The 21,979-nt window shown below is 40.4% G+C and overlaps 1 protein-coding gene across 1 annotated transcript; it reads left to right on the top strand.

Annotated features, from left to right (window-relative positions):
• The first annotated feature begins 1,236 nt into the window (after positions 1-1,236).
• LOC310936037 (CCR4-NOT transcription complex subunit 3-like) lies at positions 1,237-21,521 on the top strand. The gene is made up of 19 exons (XM_083900060.1): positions 1,237-1,375; positions 4,881-4,943; positions 5,629-5,696; positions 6,005-6,079; positions 7,170-7,259; positions 7,921-8,049; positions 8,880-8,975; positions 10,884-11,012; positions 11,102-11,192; positions 12,258-12,391; positions 14,094-14,150; positions 14,891-15,971; positions 16,192-16,300; positions 17,571-17,742; positions 18,030-18,126; positions 19,148-19,349; positions 20,393-20,525; positions 20,683-20,808; positions 21,416-21,521. The coding sequence occupies exons 2-19, from the start codon at positions 4,919-4,921 to the stop codon at positions 21,512-21,514; spliced, it is 2,913 nt and encodes a 970-aa protein (XP_083756186.1). The 5' UTR covers positions 1,237-1,375; positions 4,881-4,918; the 3' UTR covers positions 21,515-21,521.
• The last annotated feature ends 458 nt before the right edge of the window (positions 21,522-21,979 follow it).

Below are 21,979 nucleotides of genomic sequence, written 5' to 3' on the forward strand. Positions count from 1 at the left end.
TCATGTGACGACTCACTTTAATTGTTGCTGAAAACGTTTCTCGTCTGTTTGAACGTTGGATTAAATCAGACGAGTTCATTTTGTGTTTGTTTAATTTATGACCAACTGTTTTGTGTTTATTATGTAAAAAAATATTGATATTTATCATCGAGTATGGTTGAAGAAAAAAGAGTTGCTGTATTTGTTATATAAGCAATATATATTATTTAAGTTTTTGCTCATGTTGTGGGTTTTTTTGTGTTTTTGAATTTTTGAATTTTTGTAGTGAATATTTTCTTTTTATTTATGAAGTTATATTGTCACATAGTGACATGAGTTTCCATATGTACTTGTGTATATATGAGGGATTACGTTGAATAAACAAACATTTGCACATTTGTGGTGTTTAATTCACACTATTACTGTTTGTCACTGTTCTACATTCATGCATTCATCATTTAAAAAATGACTTTAAATACATGCTACTACACACGTTATTCATGAGTGTGTACAGTGCGTTTGTATCAGCAGCTCGCAGCGCCCTCCAGTGGACAAAACTAGGAAGTGGGAAAAATTGTATTTTTGAAAAATTAGAACGTAAAAATAACAACATTTCAAGAGAACAAATTATGCCTGTTTAACAACATAATCATTATTATACTTTTTTTTTTAATTTGGGGTGGTTACGTTTAGGGCTTAACTGGTTATGGTTAATTAACAGTCATTAATTAAAGTATAATAGGGAAAAGTATTTCATACATGAACCAGCCAGGCTAATTAAGGTAGCCTTAAAAAAATAAAGAATAATATTAAACTTGGATAAATGTATGAAATGATCATAAATATAAATAGTATAAGCATAAAAATATAACTGTAAAAAAAAATACATTTTATTTCAAATGTTTTCTCTTTTACTTTGTTAAAATGTTCATTTTTATTTTGCATATATGCTATTTTTATTCTCTGCTTTCAATCTATAAATCGCGCAATCGGTCAAATAAATGCTCGATCAGAAGCAGGAAAAAAACACGTCGAACACAATAACTGTGTCCCATGACTGAACCCCATTTCCCACAACGCCTTGCGGCCAATCACAGCGCGAATTGCACCGGAAGTTGTCAGAGCAGGCTTTCTGGACGGACGACGGACGTTGACCAATAGGAGCGCGCGAGCGGCTGCCGCGGGCCAATCGGAGTCGAGGAGGGCGGGACTCCCGGCCGACTGGGCATCGGAGGAGGAGGTGTTCCTGGCAGCCATCTTGGATGTGCGGAGTGATTGTTTAGCGAGAAGAATTGTAGAACAATTTAGGGGAAAAAGGGCCTTTTTCACTGAATCCCTGAAGATTTCCCGACGTGGGAGCGATCGCGGAAAGGAATCGTGACTCGGAAAAATCCAGGTAAGCGGCCCGCGGGAGGCGAAAGTGATGTATTTGCGTGCCGTGCCCCCTCTTTCTCTCTCTCGGTCTCTCGGTTTCTCGGTCTCTCTCCCTCCCTCTCTCCTCTCCCACATCAGACAGCGCAGCCGGTGGGAAGCTGCGGCTCTCCACGCCGCTGTTTCCCCCCCCCCACTCCCCGGGTGTGGGTGCTCCCACGGCGGCTTCACGCTCAAACTTCTGCCCGGGCCGAGGCTCGGTTTGGTGAGCGCGGAGTTGGTGAAGTGTGGTCGGTGCCCCGCAGGCGGGCAGCGAGGCTGCCGCTGGCTGCCACCGCGGATGCCCGCCTTGTTTACAAACATCCCGGGATAAGAAATGTTTGACCCCCGCTGCCCGGTTCTTCTGCCCCCCGACTGTGGAACTGTGGACAAGCGGACAGTCGACGTGTCTTCTGCGGGTCAAACGTGTGCACATGTTCGTGGAGGGAATCCTCAAAGCAGCACAGACAGTTTGTGTTATCAATTACACGCCATTAAAAAATGTGTTTTTCAAGGTGAAAACACGCAGGTTTAGTGTCAAATGTGTCCCTTTAGTTACTTTAAAATGTACAATAAAGCAAAAATCACAAAATATTAAAGTATAATAGTTTATTGGGGAAGTCAGGGCCAATCACTGATATAATCTCGTAGTCATTACATTGATTATAGTATCATAAATATCATAATTTGTCACTTAATTAGGTATAATATCGACACAATGGCGTCACACAGATTTGTTACCAATCTGTGACATTTAAACTAGTGATTCGTGGCAGATTTTCTATCTTTATAGTTCAAATTCATGTGTATAATACGTCCATTTGTGTGCATAATACACATTTTTTTTATCTCCAAAATAATGGGTCCCTGTATTAAACGTTTTGGTAAACATTAATGCTAATTTAAAGGGCTTATATGTAAGAAATGACCATGAGGTGTGCATCAGATTTTATTATCTTATTCTTATTCCAGGAAAATATGATAACCTTCACTCTCTTAGTGTTTTGTAACTGTTTAAAATGCTCAAAGTCACCCTTGTATTAATAAATATTATCTTTAATACTAAGAGGCCTCAAAGTGTGCCAGGAAAACACAGCGCAAACATCTGACCAGCAGCAGCAGCTTCAAACCACCAAAGTATAATAGTTTACTGAAGAAGTCAGGGCCAATCATTGTGATGACATTGATTGTATTATCATAAATATCGTAATTTGTCCACTTTATTAGGTACAATATCGACACGATGGCGTCACACAGATTTGTTACCAATTTGTGACATTTAAACTAGTGATTCCTAAAAACAGGTTGGTTCGTGGCATATTTTCTATCTTTATCAGATTTATGTGTATAATACATACGTTTATGTGCATAAAACACGTTTTCTTTATCTCCAAAAAAGTGGGTCTCTGTGTTAAACGTTTTGGTAAACATAACTGCTAATTTAAAGGGCCTATATGTAAGAAATGACCATGAGGCGTGCATCAGATTTGACCCTTTTCTTATCGCTCTGATATCCGATCCAGGGAAATATGACAACCTTCACTCTCTTAGTGTTTTGTAACTGTTTAAAATGCTCAAAGTCACCCTTGTACGTATTGTATTAATAAATATTATCTTTAATACTAAGAGGCCTTCAAAGTGTGCCAGGAAAACATCGTGCAAACATTTTACCACCACCAGCAGCAGCAGCAGCATGAAACCACTGACAGTGGGGAGATAAAACAACATCACAATCACATGGTCAACATCGTTACACCCTCAGGCCGGAAGTACACGTCCATATTATCCAAATCAGAAGATAACGTTCAACACAAAATTTCTTCTTGTCAATAAAAGCAACAGACGCAGACAAAGAGAGGTCACTCACGCAGTGTTTATAGAGTGTTTCCACCTCCCTGGTACGATACGGTGCCTATTTTTTTGCGTTTCCATTGGGAGTTGTACCAAAATAAAAGTCCCCAACTGGTCCATTTTTCAGTTCCCTTCCCTTGGGGTACCAGAGTAATGGTACGGTCCAGTACAGGTGGAGCTAGACCTACGACAGCTGTTCGGGGAGACCGAAAAAATGTGCTTTCACACCTACAGCATTTGGTGCGCACCAAACGTGTTTGGTCCCTTGGTTTCGGTTCGTTTGCGTAGGTGTCGATGTGATCTCCGTACTTTGGTGCGTACCAAATCAACCGGATCGAGACCTGCCTGAAGGGGTGGCCTCGGACCGCTTTATCTGCCCTACTTTGGTACGGTTCCTCTGGTGTGGAAGCAACCAAACCAAATGGGACGAAACGGTCTAGTTTAATGCGTGAAAGTGGCACGTTTTTCTGGAAATTTGTCTGGTTCCTGGTGCCGATGGTCTTTGTGGTCTGTTTCGGTGCGTTTGGAACGATGCATATGTGAAAGCAAGACCAAAGCAATCGAACTTTCGGTCTCAAAGCGCTCTGTGATTCCAAACCCAACCGAACTGTACCAAACCAAACTACACCACGATGGAAACACGGCTTTACTTGGTTTGGTAGAGTGCGTTTTCATTGGGAATATAACCAAAATACCAATTGTGGTTCCATTCTTTGGCACCCTTCCCTTGGGGTACCGGAGTGCTGGTCAGGGTGGAGCTAATCTGGTGTGTTTTACGTCTTGTCGGGACAAACGGACACAAATCTAGCATGAAAAAAAGAGCTGCCGGACGTTCCTCCATTGTTGTCTGTTTTGTGTCGAGGCCCAAGCTCCGCCTACCAAGTAAAGTCACTGTTCTCGGTCGCGAACCCAAGCCTCACCCGGGACTTAACCGCTCCAAACCGCAACATAAACAGTCCGAGCTTCCACTCGGTTAAACCTATCATTAGAATCATTTTTAATACTCATTTAATTTTTATTTTAGATTCAGACAAAAACACAGTGTGACGCAACAGCCCCGCAATAAATTCCGTTTTTCACGTAACGACTTAAATATTTAGGCTGCTCTCATTATGTCCTGATGCTGCTCACTCAGTCTGTTTAAAGTGTTGTGTATTTATACTATACTAACTAAATATATTGATATTTGTCACCGGAATAATAAAAATAAATCTGAGTCGGAATGACTTATGAGATATATGTGGATATAAAGCTGCACTCGGGTTGTTTCCCCGGACTCTCGAAGCATTTTTAGAGTGTAAAATTTTTTATCTTAAGTGTTTATAATAATTAGTATAATTGACAAATGTGTATTTTTACATTCCTAAATGCTTAAACAGTAAATATTGTCCTGTTCCTATTTGCACGTTGTTTGTTTTTGACGTCAGTTGCGTTGGGTTTACCAGTGTTTATCAAAGCTGCTCATTTTAGTTTAGCGTGACCCTCACGTGGAGGAGGAAGCTGAAGAAGACAAACCGTACATTTCCCTCTGTAGTTTTCCCTTTAGTGAGATTGTGTGTGTGTGTGTGTGTGTGTGTGTGTGTGTATCAGAATAAATACATCAATAAATAAAACTTGTCTTTGTTCCTTTGTTGTTGCAGTGAAAGAAGGCATGAAGACATCATCCTAGTCATCAGTCATGGCCGATAAAAGGAAACTGCAAGGTGAGATTTCACTGTGTGTGTGTGTGTGTGTGTGTGTGTGTGTGTGAGAGGCATCAAACAGTGCACATGATAATATTATGGTTTGTGCTGCTGTCATTTGTTGTCACGTAGCATTAAACATCAGGTTTCGGAGCTATTTGTTAGATATTGCTAAGTGTGGGTCCAAATATTGATTTGGTGATACGTCGTCGTCCAAATATCTATATTTTAATGAATTAACTAAGAGGCGTCACGTTAACATCCAGGCTGTGTGAGGTCACAGTGGAGGCGGAGTCAAAAATCTACATCCCTAAAGGTTTTTTTTTTTTTTGGCTCAATCACTTAATTACATCTCAAACATCCCTTAAATCTCCTCAAATCGTCCACTAAACAATTCATCTGTGGATACGTTTAATTAGTTCATCGATAAAATGTCCACAAACCAAAATGAAAATCTCCACAAAGTGATTAATTAATTGTCTGTTAATAAAATGCAGAAAAATATTGATCGGTGTTTGGATTTGATGTTTTGTTTGGGTTTTTAATGATCTTTCTGTCTTTTATGGCGCAAAGAAACCAGATTAGATTCACAATTAAGAAGATTAAACACACAATTAAATGACTTTTTCTTGCTTTAATTGTTATCTGTGTATGTGTTTGTTGTATTTTAATGAGATTTGTTCTGCTTCTGTTTTCTTTGGTCCAGGTGAAATAGATCGATGTCTGAAAAAAGTCGGGGAAGGAGTGGAACAGTTTGAAGACATCTGGCAAAAGGTGAGAAACGGGACGTCGACTAATGATTATTTTCATCATCAGTTCATCTGTTGGTTTAGTTCTTCTGTTTATTGAGAACTTGTTCCATCGGGAAAATGTTGAAAAATATTAATATTTGAGATGCTGAGAAATCTGCAAACTCTCAGAAAAGATCATGCTTCATGAATGTCCTCATTGTTTTTCCCCTTAAGAAGAATTTAATTTAATCACCGTTTTCACCCAAACCACAAAAAAACGCACTCATTTTTAAACACTTTGACCCATTTTCACCTTTGACCTCTCCTCTCTTTCTTTTTGCCTCTGTGCAGCTTCACAATGCAGCCAACGCCAACCAGAAGGAGAAATATGAGGCCGACCTCAAGAAAGAGATTAAAAAGCTACAGGTAAAGACTGAGAAATAACCTCCTTATCTAGGCCTGGGGGGCGATATATCGATTTTGGGAATTTTTGAAAATCATGAAATGATCCATCTGTTCTGATGCACTTTGACGGTGATTTGACTTTCTTCTCAAAAACAAAAAGTATCTCGGAATGACTTGAAATTTACCATCATAATAGTCGGCATCGCCCTGAACAAGGATACGTTGGAAATATTTGTAAATCTCTTAAGGAATAATTTTAATACATTTTTTAAAATCAGGAAATTATCCATTTTCCCTGATGCACTTTGACAGTGAACTGAGTTTCTTCTCAAAAACAAAAAGTATCTCGGAATGACTTGAAATTTACCGTCATAATAGTCGGCATCACCCTGAACAAGGATCCATTGAAAATATTTGCAAAGCTCTTAAGGAATAATTTTAATGAATTTTAGAAAATCAGGAAATTATGCATTTTCCCTGATGCACTTTGACAGTGAGCTGAGTTTCTTCTCGAAAACAAAAAGTATCTCGGAATGACTTGGAATTTACCATCATAATAGTCGGCATCGTCCTGAACAAGGATCCATTGAAAATATTTGCAAAGCTCTTAAGGAATAATTTGAATGAATTTCTGAAATTCAGGAAATGATCCAGTCGCTGTATTTTAGTCCAGAGACTGTGACACAGACACGGAGTGTGTGCTACGGTCATGAAGGACGTATTAAAAATAGTTTAATTAACTGACACTGAAACACTGTATATGTGTGTGTAAAACGTCATGTATTTACACTTAGTGCATCATATGAATAATTATATTATATCGCCCAGTCCTATCCTTCTGTGTCATTACAAGTTAGTTCTAACGTGATTGTTGTGACAGTCGTCATATTTGCTGGTGTGACATATTTTTATCTGCACGATGTTCATGAGCGCAGAGTTTAAAGTTTCCTCGTCGTCAGCCAGTAGCAGCGTCTGTGCTTCATCTTCTCTGTCACCATGAAGACCAAACTCCAAGCCAAGCTGAAGACGAGTCTCTGCACGAATCTCATGTCTCTCCTTCTCTGTCTTTGTCTCTCTTCGTCTTCCTCGTCTTCCTCCTCTGATCCTTCAGCGTCTCCGAGACCAGATCAAGACGTGGGTGGCCTCCAACGAGATCAAGGATAAACGGCAGCTGGTGGAGAATCGCAAACTCATAGAAACGGTGAGCGTTCTGTGTTATTCTGAAGGACTGGCTGTGTTTCAGGAAAAAGTCTGAAAATCTACTCGACACTACAGTATCTCTGTCGCAGGGACTTCTAGACTGTTGTTTAGACTAACTATAGTTTAGTTCTTGTTTGGTCCATTAAACTTTAGAAAATGTTGAAAAATGTTGGTTTTTGTTTCCCAAACTTTGGGAATGATGACATTGTTGAATGTTTAGTTTGGTCCAAAAACCAAAAATGCATCAGTTTGAATGATTTCTCTGTTTCTGTGGAGCAAAGACACCAGAAAAATCACAGAAACTGGTTTGAATTCTTGAAAAATGGATTAATTATCAATGAAATGTTGCAGTTTTTGGTCTTGAAATAAGGAAATTGTCAAATGAAATCTTACAAATTGTGCGAGGAAACTTCATTTGGTACTTAAACTTTAAAAAAAATGTTGATCACAAACCAAAACGATTAAGTTTTAATGATTTATAATAAGAAAATTAAGAGTATAATGCAATTATTTACAGTTTCCCCAGTTCCTAAAAGCTTTTACTTCTGTGGTTTTTAAACCCACTATCTACCAAAAATGGTCCGATTATCCCTTCAAACAGAGCGTTGTTTCATTTTCGTTTATTTATTTGTTTGTTTGTTTGTTTGCGCGTCCGTCTGCAGCAAATGGAGCGCTTCAAGATCGTGGAGAGAGAAACCAAGACCAAAGCCTACTCTAAAGAAGGACTGGGTCTGGCACAGAAGGTGGACCCGGCCCAGAAGGAGAAGGAGGAGGTCGGCATGTGGCTCACGGTGAGTGTCTTTAACGTCACTGCCACCTGGTGGACTGGACTGGAGTGGAGTGGAGAAACTATCTTCACTGACCTGTTAGCAACACTGTAACTCCTTTAGACCGATTGTGAGATCTAGGAAATTGGAAAAGGATACTAGAAAGCAGAGAAATAGAGCTTTAATTGCGCTCATATACTTTACATTGTTACGGTAGAACCTCAGGACTTAAAACAAAACGTTAAACACAGTCTGTAGGAAACGTTTAGGTTCCTTTAAAGAAGGTTCCTGGTTCTGTGTGGTGGCTTCACAAATGTCTGTGCTGCTCCTTATGCAGATATTTGAAGAATTCTCCGATGAGGACGTTCAGTATGGATGGACTTTAAATGTGCAGTTGTTGCAGCTAAAGCTGGAATGCTTGAGCAGCTGCTCAGTGCTGAGTGGAGCAGCCAGTAGGAGGCGCCCTCTCCCTCTAAATATCTCTCTGTGAACTCTTTCTATTTTAAAGTAGATTTTATTCATATTGACCTCCGCCAACGAGGTCTATGTGTTTGCAGGAGTTTGTCTGTTAGCATCATAACTTCTCTAGTTGTCTATTATTTACAATGTGAATTGTAATGTGATCTAAGAAGTACTGGATGAAGTAATCCAGAATGAGTAGATATAGCTTTGTACATTCATTTCATTGTGATTTTATTCAAATATATATGACGCTGTGTAATGTTTCACGCGAATGCTTCTCACCTCACTTTGTGATGACCCGGTCTGTGGTTCTGTCTCGTCTTTATTATGTTGTTAAATAACATTGATTCATTCCCTCCTGACACGTATCTGTGCCTCTGTCTGTGCTTCAGAACATGATCGACACGTTAAACATGCAGGTGGACCAGTTTGAGAGTGAAGTGGAGTCTCTGTCGGTCCAGACCAGGAAAAAGAAAGGGGACAAAGAGGTGAGTGTGGTCTGGTCTCACTGTCCTCATCTCTTCATCTTCACTCAGAGTGGAGATTAAAGACACTTTCTGTTCTTCTTATTTACACAACCACGGCGGCACTCGATGACTAAATTAGTCGTCAGCAATTGTCATAATCATTTTATGATATTTTTTTTTATATTTGTGTGATTTCTTTGCTCCAAATAACAAAGAAATCATTAAAATGGAATCATTTTCACATTTGAGGACATGTTATGGAGCAGAGATGAAAAGTGATTTTGTAAATAACCCTTATTTACATCCCTCAGTGGAAAAAATGACCTGGAAATGATGATGATGACGATGTTCTCAAACGTCTTGTTTTTGTCCACAAATGTAATGATTTCTTTGTTTCTATGGAGCAAAGAAACCAGAACATATTCACATTCAAGAAACTGGAAACGTGTTTTAAACTATTTTAGCTTTATTTTTTAGTCCATTGTAAACAACGTTAGCTAAAATGCTAGCACTATTTTAGTCATACGCACCGATAGCTTTGTACGTTCATGAGCACCATTTGGTGTCTTAGTGCTAAGATTTTAGGCCATCTGATATTACATTAAAACAAATAATAATGCAAAAAAATATATATTTATTCTAAACTTTTACATATTATATACCAGGCTGTAATAATCCTAAAAATAAAAATCCAGTTTGCATGAAGTATATTGAAAATATTGAATTTTTTGTGTTTTTTTTAGATCATAAAATCAAAGTGCATCATGACAACCTGGTAATTTAAGGGTTAAAAACCTATAAAAAAAAAAAAATTAATGATAATAATAGTTAAAGGTGCCATATGTAAGAATGTGGCCAAAAACAGTTACTACATTCATATTCAAAATACCGAGGTCTTTTTGGTTTCGTTTTCTGACTAAACTGGTAACTGGCAACCCGTGGTTGCTCGGAAGCTGAGACTCTACTGACTGCAATGATTGGTAGACGGCGGTAGGTGGCGCCACATGCAAAAACATGACTTCAAAACATAAACATGATTTGCAGTCTGCAAAATATTTATTTTAATGCAAATATTTTGTCTGTACTGTTGTTGTTGGTGAGTTCAGTTTGTTATATGAACGTCTCTGTGACATATTAGGAGGATTTTATGGCCAGTTGCTTTAGATTTATTACATAATGCACCTTTAACGAGTAATAATCGTTGCAGCCCGTAATATTCTCAGGCTTTCTTTGCTTCACATCACAAAGAAATTCTCATTTTTTTGACGCGTTTTGGACCAAACGAGTAGAAAATAATGGACAGACGATGAAAATCACCATTACCTTGCGTTTCTAAGTGTAACTGGTGTGAGTTTTAACGTCTGCTCCACGTGCTTCATTTATTCATGTTCTGTCCTTAGAGCAAACGCGTGGACACTGAAACAACACTGACCTGTGTTTTTAGAGTCCACTACTCTCTCAGCTTTTACTGCACAAATCCACAGTCCAGAGACGTGAGCTTGAAGCACACGAGTAAGCAAGAAAAACAAAAGGCGTTTGATTTCACGCCGCGACGTTGATCGACTGCGACGGAGTTTTAAGAATGAATTATTGAAATAAGAAGTGGTGGCTTTTGCCGCATTAGGCCGTGAAGCCGCTCGTACTCTCACTTCTGCGTTTCGTTTCCCCCTCATTAAAATTTCAACGTCCTTTCTCTTCGGGGCTTGTTTTGTTTTGCCCACTTTTTTTTATTATTTCAAAAACGACACTCAAATGAAGAAGTTGTGAAGTTGAAGAAGTTGTGAAGTTGTGCGCAAACGGTGGACCATGACTCGACACTTTTTGAGGTCTCTTTCTCAGTGTGTTTGTCCTTTTTTTTGTTTTCTTCCTCCTCCTCCTCCTCCTCCTCCTCCTCCTCCTCTTCCTCCTCCTCCTCCCCTTGTTGCATAGAAGCAGGAGAGGATTGAGGAGCTGAAGAAGTTCATCGAGAAGCATCGACACCACATCAGGATGCTGGAGACCATCCTGAGGATGCTGGACAACGACTCGGTGCAGGTGGACGCCATCAGGAAGATCAAGGTTCGTTACACGTCTGCGGACGATTTCTCTTTCTCTCACGCGGAGCAAAAAAGAAACCTTTAATCAGAGGCCCGTTCTCTGTGTTTCAGGATGACGTGGAGTATTACGTCGACTCGTCGCAAGACATGGACTTTGAGGAGAACGAGTTCCTCTACGACGACCTGGACCTGGAGGACATCCGTAAGTCCACTTCTGTTTGACCCCCGATCTTTGTTTCGATATGAAGCGTGGAATATAACGTTGACGCACACACACACGAATAATCCAGATTATGCAAATCATATACACGTACATGTTTAACTGAAAGGTTTGGCTCTTTGGGTCCTGACCCAGACTTTGGGAACCACTGATCCAGGATATTAAAGGTCACATAGAGTGGTCCTGTTGCACATATATGTGAGTTATGGAGGTCTACTTACATACATTCACTTGTTTTTATGCTCAAAAACCTCCTCGTTGCTGTAAACGAGCCGATAGAAATCCCTCTTTTCTGACGGTGTTTCCCAGCCCCGATATTTGAGACTCAACTCTCTCTACCCGGAAGTGACATATCAGCACACCCGCTCTCAGAAGCACAGCTCCCCCCTCTGGAACGGTGGATGCACGGCTCCTCATTATCAAAACATTGTTTCAACAGTGTTTAAAAATAGCTTCTTCACGACTCCCCGCCGCAGTCCCTTTGACGACCCTTGACCCGGAGTCAGACCCAGAGTCAGAAGACACTGTCGCTCGTTATTCTTCTTCTGCGGTTCAATGTACGCAACCGGATGTGCCCAGACTAGTGCGCGGAGCAGAAGGATCTGCTGTTCAGGAGAACCGATGTTTACGTAACCATAACAGGATTTTTCAGAGATCTCGTTGAAGCCCGAGATTACAATAAAACACAGCGTTCTCAGCAGTGGCTGAACTGTTTGTTTAGAACCTTCAGGGCTTCATAAACAAGGTAATGACGCAGATACACACCAAAAAAAACAGCCTTAATTGGAACTTCCGGTCTAGGTCCGCTTTAACTGAAAGGTTTGGATCATTGAGTCCTGACCCAGACTTTGGGAACCACTGATCCAGGATATTAAATGTAGCCTCTATTCTGTTTTATTCACATTTACTGTTCTAGTGCCAATAACCCACCCACTTTTAATCTGATTGTTTTTAATCTGAAGACAAGAAAACAGTTGATTATTGATGCTAATTGTGCAGATCTGATGTAAACTCTGAGACCCTCGTTGCCTCCTTGTGTCCCTGCAGCTCAGGCACTGATGGCCACCTCGCCGCCGGGACACTCGAACTTAGAGGACGAGATCTTCCAGCACTCCAGCAGCACGCCCACCTCCACCACCTCGTCCTCGCCCATCCCCCCCTCACCGGCCACATGCACAACGGTAACGACGCTTTCACACGCTGAATTATTGTGTCTTCGGGGGTCGTCAGAGCGTCCCAATTCTTTTGAAATGAGGCAGAAATGTCAGTAGGACGGTTTAGATCGTGTCCTCACAACATCACAGTATCATGGTAGACATTTCAGATAGTCTGGTGTGCTTCTAGGCTGTATGTCTTTAATTTGAAAGGGTTATTTTGGAAAGTTTTAACTTTTCCCCTCAAGTTCAAACTAATAAAAATATAAATAGTCACAGTCATGTTCTATAAATTATTCTGTAAATACACTCTAACATAAAATCTAATCTACTGTTTATCATCTTTATTACATGATCTTTAATTACACTTATTACCTTTCATTTGAGCTAATATCTGCTTTATTTCTTTGGCTTTTTCATGTTAAATTAAGGCTATTTGCCTAGAAATATGCTAAAAATTTTGCTATAATACAAATAATTCTGTTTTTTGAAAGATCATTTTGTCAATACCATGTATTTTTTTACATTTTATACATTTAATTTATGATATTTAGTGTAATATCCACAAACTAATCAAAAGTCACAGCTGTACTTAATTCTGGATGATATGTCTTATAAATTATGATATATACGAGATATAGGCTATATTATTTATGATATAAAGCTGCACACGCATGACGATACACTCTAAATATACTCTAAAATAAAATATAATCTACTGTTTATCATCTTTATTACATGATCTTTCATTGGAGCTAATATCTGATTTATTTCTTTGGATTTTAATGCCAAATTAATGTTATTTGCCTAGAAATATGGTCACATTTTTAACTTTAACGAGAAAAATTCAGTTTTTTAAATGATAATTTTGTCAATTCCATGTGTTTTTTACATTGTATACATTTAATTTATAATATTTAGTGTAATATCCACAACTTTATTGATTATTATCAATGCAACAGCTTTTAATCACGATAAGACGGCGTATCTAAGATCAAAATCTAAGACCATATCATGTCTCAAAACGTCTCAGTTTAGACGTTTTGCTGTGACTCTGTTAAATTAAAATGATTTGAAGCAGTTAGGACGCTTTTGTTTGAACAGGAAGTGTAAATCTGTCTCGTCCTCTCCGTTAAAACTCTTCTTCTCTGAGTAAACTTCACCGAACACCGACCACCGTATTCTCTCGTCGTTGAGCCTCGTTTCTGTCCCTTCTTACCTTCTCTTCCTCCTCTTCCTCCTCATCATAATAACGACGTCTGACATTAAACGTGAGATAATTGCCTTTGTGCCATTGTTCTGCGTCGTCGCGGTGTCGTCTGTTCTCTCCTCTCTGCCCACACACACACTGAGAGCAGTCATTGTACGTCTGCTCTGAGCGTGAATAGAGGGGCGTGGACGCGTTTAACGCTGAACAAAAGCTGAATGCTTTGGCGTGGAGGTGAATGTAAAAGGATGAGAAGGTGGAGTTTTGTACTTTTAATGATCAAGAGAGACTCGTAACAGCTTTGTGACGCTGATAAAAGTCAAAGTTCACTGATAAAACATGCAACTTTAATCACAGATTATACGTGAAAACAGCTCATTGATAAATGTGGACTGATAATATGAGATTATTCCACTTTTTCTGCTCCTTTTCACTCAGTTTTTGTATTTGCTTTGTTTGATTTCTAAAACGATAATAAAGACTTGTTGATATGTGATTCTTCCTCGTGTCTTTGTTTTCCAGGAGAACTCAGAGGACGACAAGAAGAGAGGACGTTCGACTGACAGTGAAGTGAGTCAGGTGAGTCTGAAGATGTCTGTAATCTGTAATCTACACCAACTGCAACGAAACTCGTGACATAATCCTGATTTTTAGAGTCACAGCATCATCAAGGAAATACAGATTAACATTGTTTTGGTTTTATTAAGACAATAAGAGTCCTTTATTCGTCCTGCAGTGGGGAAATTTACAGCAGCAAGACGGTAAAGATGAGGGTAATAAATAATAACCATTCTTATTAACAAGATAAGTACAATATAAAAAGTTATTAACACTGAGACTGTATAAAAAGTTGAATAGAGTTAAATAGAAATAAATGGAAATACAGTATTTCATATTTCGTGTTGTTTTTATACCCTGAAATTGCTATTTAAAGCCATTAAATCTCCATTTTTCTCCTTGTCTTCTCGTTTAAGTCTAATAATTTAGTATTTACCCAAAAAAAACTTATGCCTTATTATTCAGAAATGAATGTAATGGCTCATGTAGTGTCAGAAATCTTGTTTAATTATTTTATAGATTAATTTCAGGGATTATTTGTCTTATTATTTTCTAAAGTCACATTAAAGATCGCTCTTAAATGTCATAACATTTTCAAAATGAGTACAGAAGAAGTTTTTCTGTTTCTGTTGTAGAGTTGTAATTCCAGATGTTACAAAGCGTGCTTTTATTTTGTAAACCACGGAAGAGTTCATTTTCACTCTATTATAGAGTTTTTATGTCGAATAAACCCACGTTTTCTTTTTTGTTTTGTTTCCCAGTCGCCCGTGAAGAACGGAAACCCGTCCTCCTCGCTGTCCTCGTCGTCCTCCTCCTCTTCCTCCTCGTCCTCCTCCTCCTCCTCGTCCTCCTCCTCCTCCGTCTCAGGACTGACCGCGTCCTCGCTGGTCTCTATGGCGACCATCGCCGCGGGTGGAAGCAGCGGCGGCGGCGGCAGCATTGGCATTGGCATTGGCCTTGGCATTGGCGGCGGCTCGGGTGGCAACAGCCACCACGGCAGCTCGGGGGGTTTGCTCTCCAACATCTCCAACATCTCCGCCGGCAGCTACAGCAACGCCACGCAGCAGCAGCCGCCGATGCTGCACGCGTCTGCGCAGCAGCAGCAGCAGCAGCAGCAACAGGCCAAAATCTCACTCGGCTCCTCCTCCTCCTCGTCCATGCCCATCCCCATCTCCACCATCAACAGCCACGCCGCCCCCTTGGCCTCCTCGCCGCCCAACGCCATCACTCAGGGGCCCCTGATGTCAAACTCCCAGCCTCAGGCTCCGTTGGGGCCGCCGCCGACCTCCAACAGCTTCGGCCTGGGTCTGGGTCTGTCTCTGGGGAAAGGCGGCATGTCCGGCTCCATCACCACCAGCCCGTTGTCTGGTAGCCTGGGTCTCTCGGGGATGCCGGCGTCCCTGAGCACCATGGCCAGCCTCCTGTCCAGCTCCACCCCGGCGCCGTACGCCCAGGCGGCCGCCGTGGGCACCATGGGCTCGGGGTTACCGGGCTCTCTGGGCGGCATCTGCACCACCACCTCCAACAGCGCGGTGGGGTCCATCGGCAGCGGCTGCGTCACGGTGGGCGGGCCGACGTCCTCGTCCGCCGGGCTGCTGGGCTCGTCGGTGGGGATGGGAACCATCGGCTCGGGGATCCTGGGCCTGGGCTCGGGTCAGTCGCTGGTGCAGAGCTCCTCTCTGATGTCGCCCAGCCCGGTGGGAGGCCTCGCGCCGGGGAGCGGCGTGGGAATCATCGGGAGCAACGGCGGCAGCTCGGGATCGTCGGGCAGCGGAGTCATCGGAGGGAACTCGTCGCTCTCCATCAGACCGCCGAGTCAGCAGAAGCAGAACGGTAGCAACAGTGAGTTTTTGTACTTGGAGAGGTTGTTTCTTCTTCTTTTAAAATGTAAACATCAACATCCAGTTGAAGCATATTGACGGTCCTCAGGATGAAGATTTGTTTCCATATTTATATTTTAAGACTCTGAATTTCTGGAACTAACGATAAAAATGTCAGAAAATGTCGATCGAACCTGGAAATCATCACATTCTTTATTTGTTTCTGTCCTCTTCTGTCACAGGTTACAGTGCCGTGGTCTCTGACACCAGCATAGAGTCCATCCTCATCAGTACCAGCCAATCACTGAGCAGCCAACCATCATCATTTTTGACCTCCATAGCCAATCAGCCGTGAGTAAATGTATATTGTTCTCACATTACATTTATTTATCATTAAAAGTTTGGGCTCACATATACAATATTTGTTCGTGTTTTACATTAAAAGTCAGACTTTTATTCATCAAAAGAGTTGCAAAATGAATGGAAAATATAGTCAAGACATTGACAAGGTTAGAAATAATGATTTTTATTCAAAATAAAACTGTTTTCAACTGTGCTAACATCATTGCACAAGGGTTTTCTAATCCTCCAATAGTCTTCTAACGCCATGAGCAAACACAATGTACCATTAGAACACTGGAAATGGGCCTCTATACACCTATGTACATAGTCCATTAAAACCAGACGTTTGCAGCAAGAATAGTCGTTTACCACATTAACAATGTATAGAGTGTATTTATTATTCATTTAATGTTGCATTCATTGAAAAAAAGTGTTTTCCTTCAAAAATAAGGACATTTCTCTAAATATTTTTTTTTCCTCAAATAAGTTTTTTTTTCTCAAAATGTGTTATATTCATTGAAATTTTTTTGATTTTCATTCAAAAGTAAGGACATTCCTCAAAAGTAATTTTTTTTTCTCCTCAAAATTCAAAATGTTATATTCATTGCAAAAAGTGCTATTCCTTCAAAAAAAAGGACATTTCTAAAAAATTATTTTTTTCTCAAAATTTTTATTTTTTTCTCAAAATTGTAATTTTTTTTTCTTCAAAATTGTAATTTTTTTTTCTTCAAAATTGTAATTTTTTCTTCTTCAAAATTGTAATTTTTTTCTAAATTTTATTTTTTTCTAAATTTTATTTTTTTCTAAATTTTATTTTTTTCTCAAAATTTGTTATTAATTGAAAATTTGATTTTCTTTCAGACATAAGGACATTTCTCAAAAAAAAAACATTCTCAAAAAAATTTTTTCTCATAATTTTAATTATTCCACAAATTTTTTTTTCTCAAAACTTTTTTTCCCTCAAAATATATTTTTTTTTCTAAAAACTTTTTTTCCCTCAAAATATTTTTTTTTTTCTTTTTTTTTTTGAAAAAAGTTATTTCTTAAAATTTCTTTTCATTAAAAAAATAGAATAAGGCTAGTGACCCCAAACCTTTGAACAGTAGTGAATGCCGTAGTTGTGTCCTTTTCAAAGTAGAAAAGAAATGAGTGACTTTTTAGGAGGAACCTTGAAGGGTAAATTTGAGGTGTTGAGTTCAGTTTAAGGAGAAAAATCTCCTTCTTTCTGTCAGTGTATTTAAAGTCTTAAAAACTCTCCGTGTCTCTGTCTCTTCCACAGTAAGGACACTGGTTCCACTTTACTGGGCTCTTTAACTCTGTCGTCCAGCTCTCTGTCGCCGGCATCTTACAGCGAAGCGAAAACGGCAAACATCAGCATCAGCAGCAGCAGCAGTAACAGCCTGCTGAACGGACCCATGTCCTACTCCACAATGTCCTCTGACATCATCAAGGTGAGACAACACACACACACACACGCACATGAGGGCTGCGACCATATACAACTTTAATCATCAGCATCAGCGTATAATTATTTATTAATCAGCCACTTAGGACGCATTCTTGTAAATAAATGCTCCATAGTCACTTTAAAAAACCTTATTTTATTCATCGGAAACTGTATTTGACAAAATAAAATGTTAATATTGAAGTTTATATATTATTCTATTTAAGTATACAACCACACACACACACGCACAGAAGCTGTTTTCCCATGAGCCTCCTTGTCTGTCCTCATCAGCCCCAGGAGCCTCTGAGCAGCCTGAAGTCCATGGCTGAGCGAGCAGCACTCGGCTCAGGGATGGAGGGAGAGCTGCCTTCACTGCACCTCACCCCAGGTAACACACACACGCACACACACACACACACACACACACAGCAGAAGTAGGAAAGTGGAATAAAATGTCAACTATATTGTCATCACTGACTCCATTTCTCTCAGCAGGAACACAGGAAAAACTTAACTAAAATAAAACTTATATATATATATAATCTGCTGATGTCTGCAGTATCTTAAAAACATGTTCATGTCTTTATCTTCACTGTTAGACAGACTTTTCCAACAAGAAACTGAAGTTTGTAAACCACTCACTCTCCCACACCAAAGCCCAAAGAGAAAACCAGTGATTTTAACATCACAGCACACAGGAGTTCACAGGAGTTGTTGATCCACTGCTGCCTCCATCGCTGAGTTCAAATGTCTTATTTTGTCAATTCGGCATTTAAAATCCTTCCTTCAGATTGACCTCAGTGACACAAAGTGACCACACGAGGCAGCAGTAGACCAGCAGCTCCTGTGTCACTGTGAGCTAAAATCACTGATTTTCTCTATGGGGTTTGGTGTGGGAGAGTGAAGAAACATTTTAGCCACTTAACAAAAGATTCAGCTAATAAAATGGATGATATTTTAAGAACATGTTCACGTCTTTATCTCACTGTAAGAACAGGGAAAAACACTCACTCTCCCACACCAAAGCCCATAGAGAAAACCAGTGATTTTAGCATCACAGAGACACAGGAGTTCACAGGAGTTGTTGATCCACTGCTGCCTCCATCACTAACTTACAATGTCTTATTTTGTCAATTCGGCTTTTGAAAACCTTCATTTGCTTTTACCGAATGGAAGATAAAGTGTCACAAAGTGACCACACGAGGCAGCAGTGGACCAGCAGCTCCTGTGTCCCCCGCGAGCTAAAATCACTGATTTTCTCTATGGGGTTTGGTGTGGGAGAGAAACCAGTCAGTTTCCTGTTGTTAAAGTCTGTCTGACAGTGAAGATAAAGACGTGAACATGATCTAAAGGTGTCATCGTCTCGTTACCCCCCCCTCCCCTCTCTCTCTCTCTCCGTGTCTCCACAGACATCTTCCCCAGTAGCACGGCGGCCTCCTCCGTCTCGTCGTCGGCGCCTCAGTCCACGCTGTCGGAGGTCAGCATCGCGCCGTCACTGGGCGTCTGCCCGCTGGGGCCGGTTCCCCTGTCCAAAGACCAGCTCTACCAACAGGCCATGGAGGAGGCGGCGTGGACGCACATGCCCCACCCGTCCGACTCGGAGAGGATCAGGTGCGGTAGAAACTTTGGTTTTTTTCGGTTAAGATATAGGAATTTAAAAAAAAACTCAAGTAGCATCCTCAAACAAAGTGACTCTGACGGAGTTTTGTATTTGGGTTGAAATGTTCTGTTCCATCCTGACACCATTGTTTTGTGTGCGTTTGTGTGATTTTCGGGACACTCTTGACGAGTGGAAACAAACCAGGACACTGAGAGTTTGGTCTGGGATCTAAAAATACGTGGTTTAGATGGAGAAAAAAACACGTTTGGTGGATTTTCCCACTTAGTGTGGATCCATCACTGAGGTCACTCGATCGTTTCCCAATTAGCTCTCGCGTTTTCAGGCCGTTTCCAAACATTTTCTTACTCTTCTAGTTTGACGAGGTTCCTCGTGGTTGTAAAATTCTTATTTTTTAAGTTTATTTCTTAGTAAATGTGGATAATTCTTTAAAGAGAAGAGAGAACTTCCTGCCTGAGGAAATACGACACATTTGCTTAAAATGCATATTTTAACAGTGTTTTTAATTATTTATTATGTTTGTTCATGCTCATGTTCCTGTGTTTTTGTTCGTTCATGCATATTATCAACAGCGATTATTTGAAAAAGGCTTTTATTTTTTTCTATGTTAAAATAAAACATTTGTTACACATTTTCTTCATCGGGATTGCTGTTTTATTATGATTAACGTTCATTTTAAGACATTTTCTCTGTTATTTCATGTTGAGAACAAACAATTTGTCAAACTTGAGTCACAAGAGGACTGATGCATTCTGGGAGCTGCAGTCCACGATGTGTGAGATATGTGTATTATGTATATATATATATGCATTATGTATATATATATATATGTATACATACATATATATGTGTATATATAAGTGAATATATATCTATATATGTGTATATATATGTTTACAAATATATTTATATATATATATATAGATATATATATCTATATATATATCATTTTTTAAATGTCATGTTCCTTCTCGTTGTCCGTCCGTCCTCCGGTCGTGTCCCACTAAAAGTCTCTGTCTCTGTCCTCTGTCCACAGACAGTACCTGATGAGGAACCCGTGTCCCACGCTGCCGTTCCACCACCAGGTGCCGCCACCTCACTCTGACACCGTGGAGTTCTACCAGAGACTCTCCACAGAGACGCTCTTCTTCATCTTCTACTACCTGGAGGTACGACGTGTATTGTCACCACAGAAGAAGAAGAAGAAGAAGAAGAGTTCACATATGTCTTTAACACTGTTTGTCCTCTATGTGTGTGTGTGTGTGTGTGTGTCCTCTGTGTGTGTATGTGTGTCCTCTCTGTGTGTGTGTGTGTGTGTGTGTGCAGGGCACCAAGGCCCAGTATCTGGCAGCCAAAGCTCTGAAGAAGCAGTCGTGGAGGTTTCACACAAAGTACATGATGTGGTTCCAGAGACATGAAGAACCCAAGACCATCACGGATGAGTTTGAGCAGGTCGGTGTCTCGTCTTCAACCTCTCAGGACAAATGTCTGTCTCGTCAGTGGACGTCCACACCGGGGAACGATGAATCAGCTGATTATTACTGAACCAATTACTCTCCTACACCAAAGCCCATAGAGAAAATCAGTGATTTTAGCTCACAGGGACACAGGAGCTGCTGGTCTACTGCTGCCTCGTGTGGTCACTTTGTGTCAGTAAAGTTAACCCAAATGAAGATTTTTAAAAGCCGAATTTTATAAAATCCGTCATTGTAAGTTAGTGATGGAGGCAGCAGTGGATCAACAACTCCTGTGAACTCCTGTGTGCTGTGATGTTAAAATCACTGGTTTACTCTATGGACTTTGGTGTGAGAGAGTGAGTGACTTTGGTGTGGGAGAGTGAGTGGTTTACAAACTTCAGTTTCCTGTCTCACAGTTAGCGATAAAGACATGAATGTGTGACGTAGATATCGAGTTAAGAGGCTAAAATCTGGTTAGCGAGGATTTGATTAGCATTTTTTTAGCTCCGCCACAAACAAAAATGAGGATTTTCATGATCGTTTACTAACATCTTACTTCATCTTTAGTATTGATTTCTTGTATTTTGATGTTTTTCTTTCAGGGAACCTACATTTACTTTGACTATGAGAAATGGGGCCAGAGGAAGAAGGAGGGTTTCATGTTCGAGTACCGGTATCTAGAAGACCGCGACCTCCAGTGACCTCTGCGGAGACGAACAGACGGATGGACGCCAGAGAGGTGAGACGGGGGGACGAGTGGACACACGGAAAGACAACCGAGCAAACCAAGACGACGGGGCGGTCCACTGGCTGACCTTTGACCTCAGCTCACCGAGGTCTCTGACCTCTGCCTCGTCATCCTCAGTGATAAGCTCCTCCCACCACCTGCATCATCAGGTTGTTTTTTTCTTTTCTTCTTCCTGTCTTTTCCCAAAACTGGAACCTTCTTTCAGGACTTTTATTTTGTAGTTGTACACCTGACGCCACACCTTGTTTTTTTTTTGTTTTTTTTTGTTTATTTTTGTTTTGTTTTTTTTCTTTCCCGCGCTCTGTTGTGTTGCTTTAAAAGCGGTTTCTTCACTGAAACAACCAAAGATAATGAACCGTTAAATCACACGACAGCACATAGTCCGTCACAGAGAGAGAGAGGGAGAGGAAATGTTAAC

Source organism: Microchirus variegatus (genome assembly GCF_963457635.1).
Source record: "Microchirus variegatus genome assembly, chromosome: 13".
Taxonomy (NCBI): Eukaryota; Metazoa; Chordata; class Actinopteri; order Pleuronectiformes; family Soleidae; genus Microchirus; species Microchirus variegatus.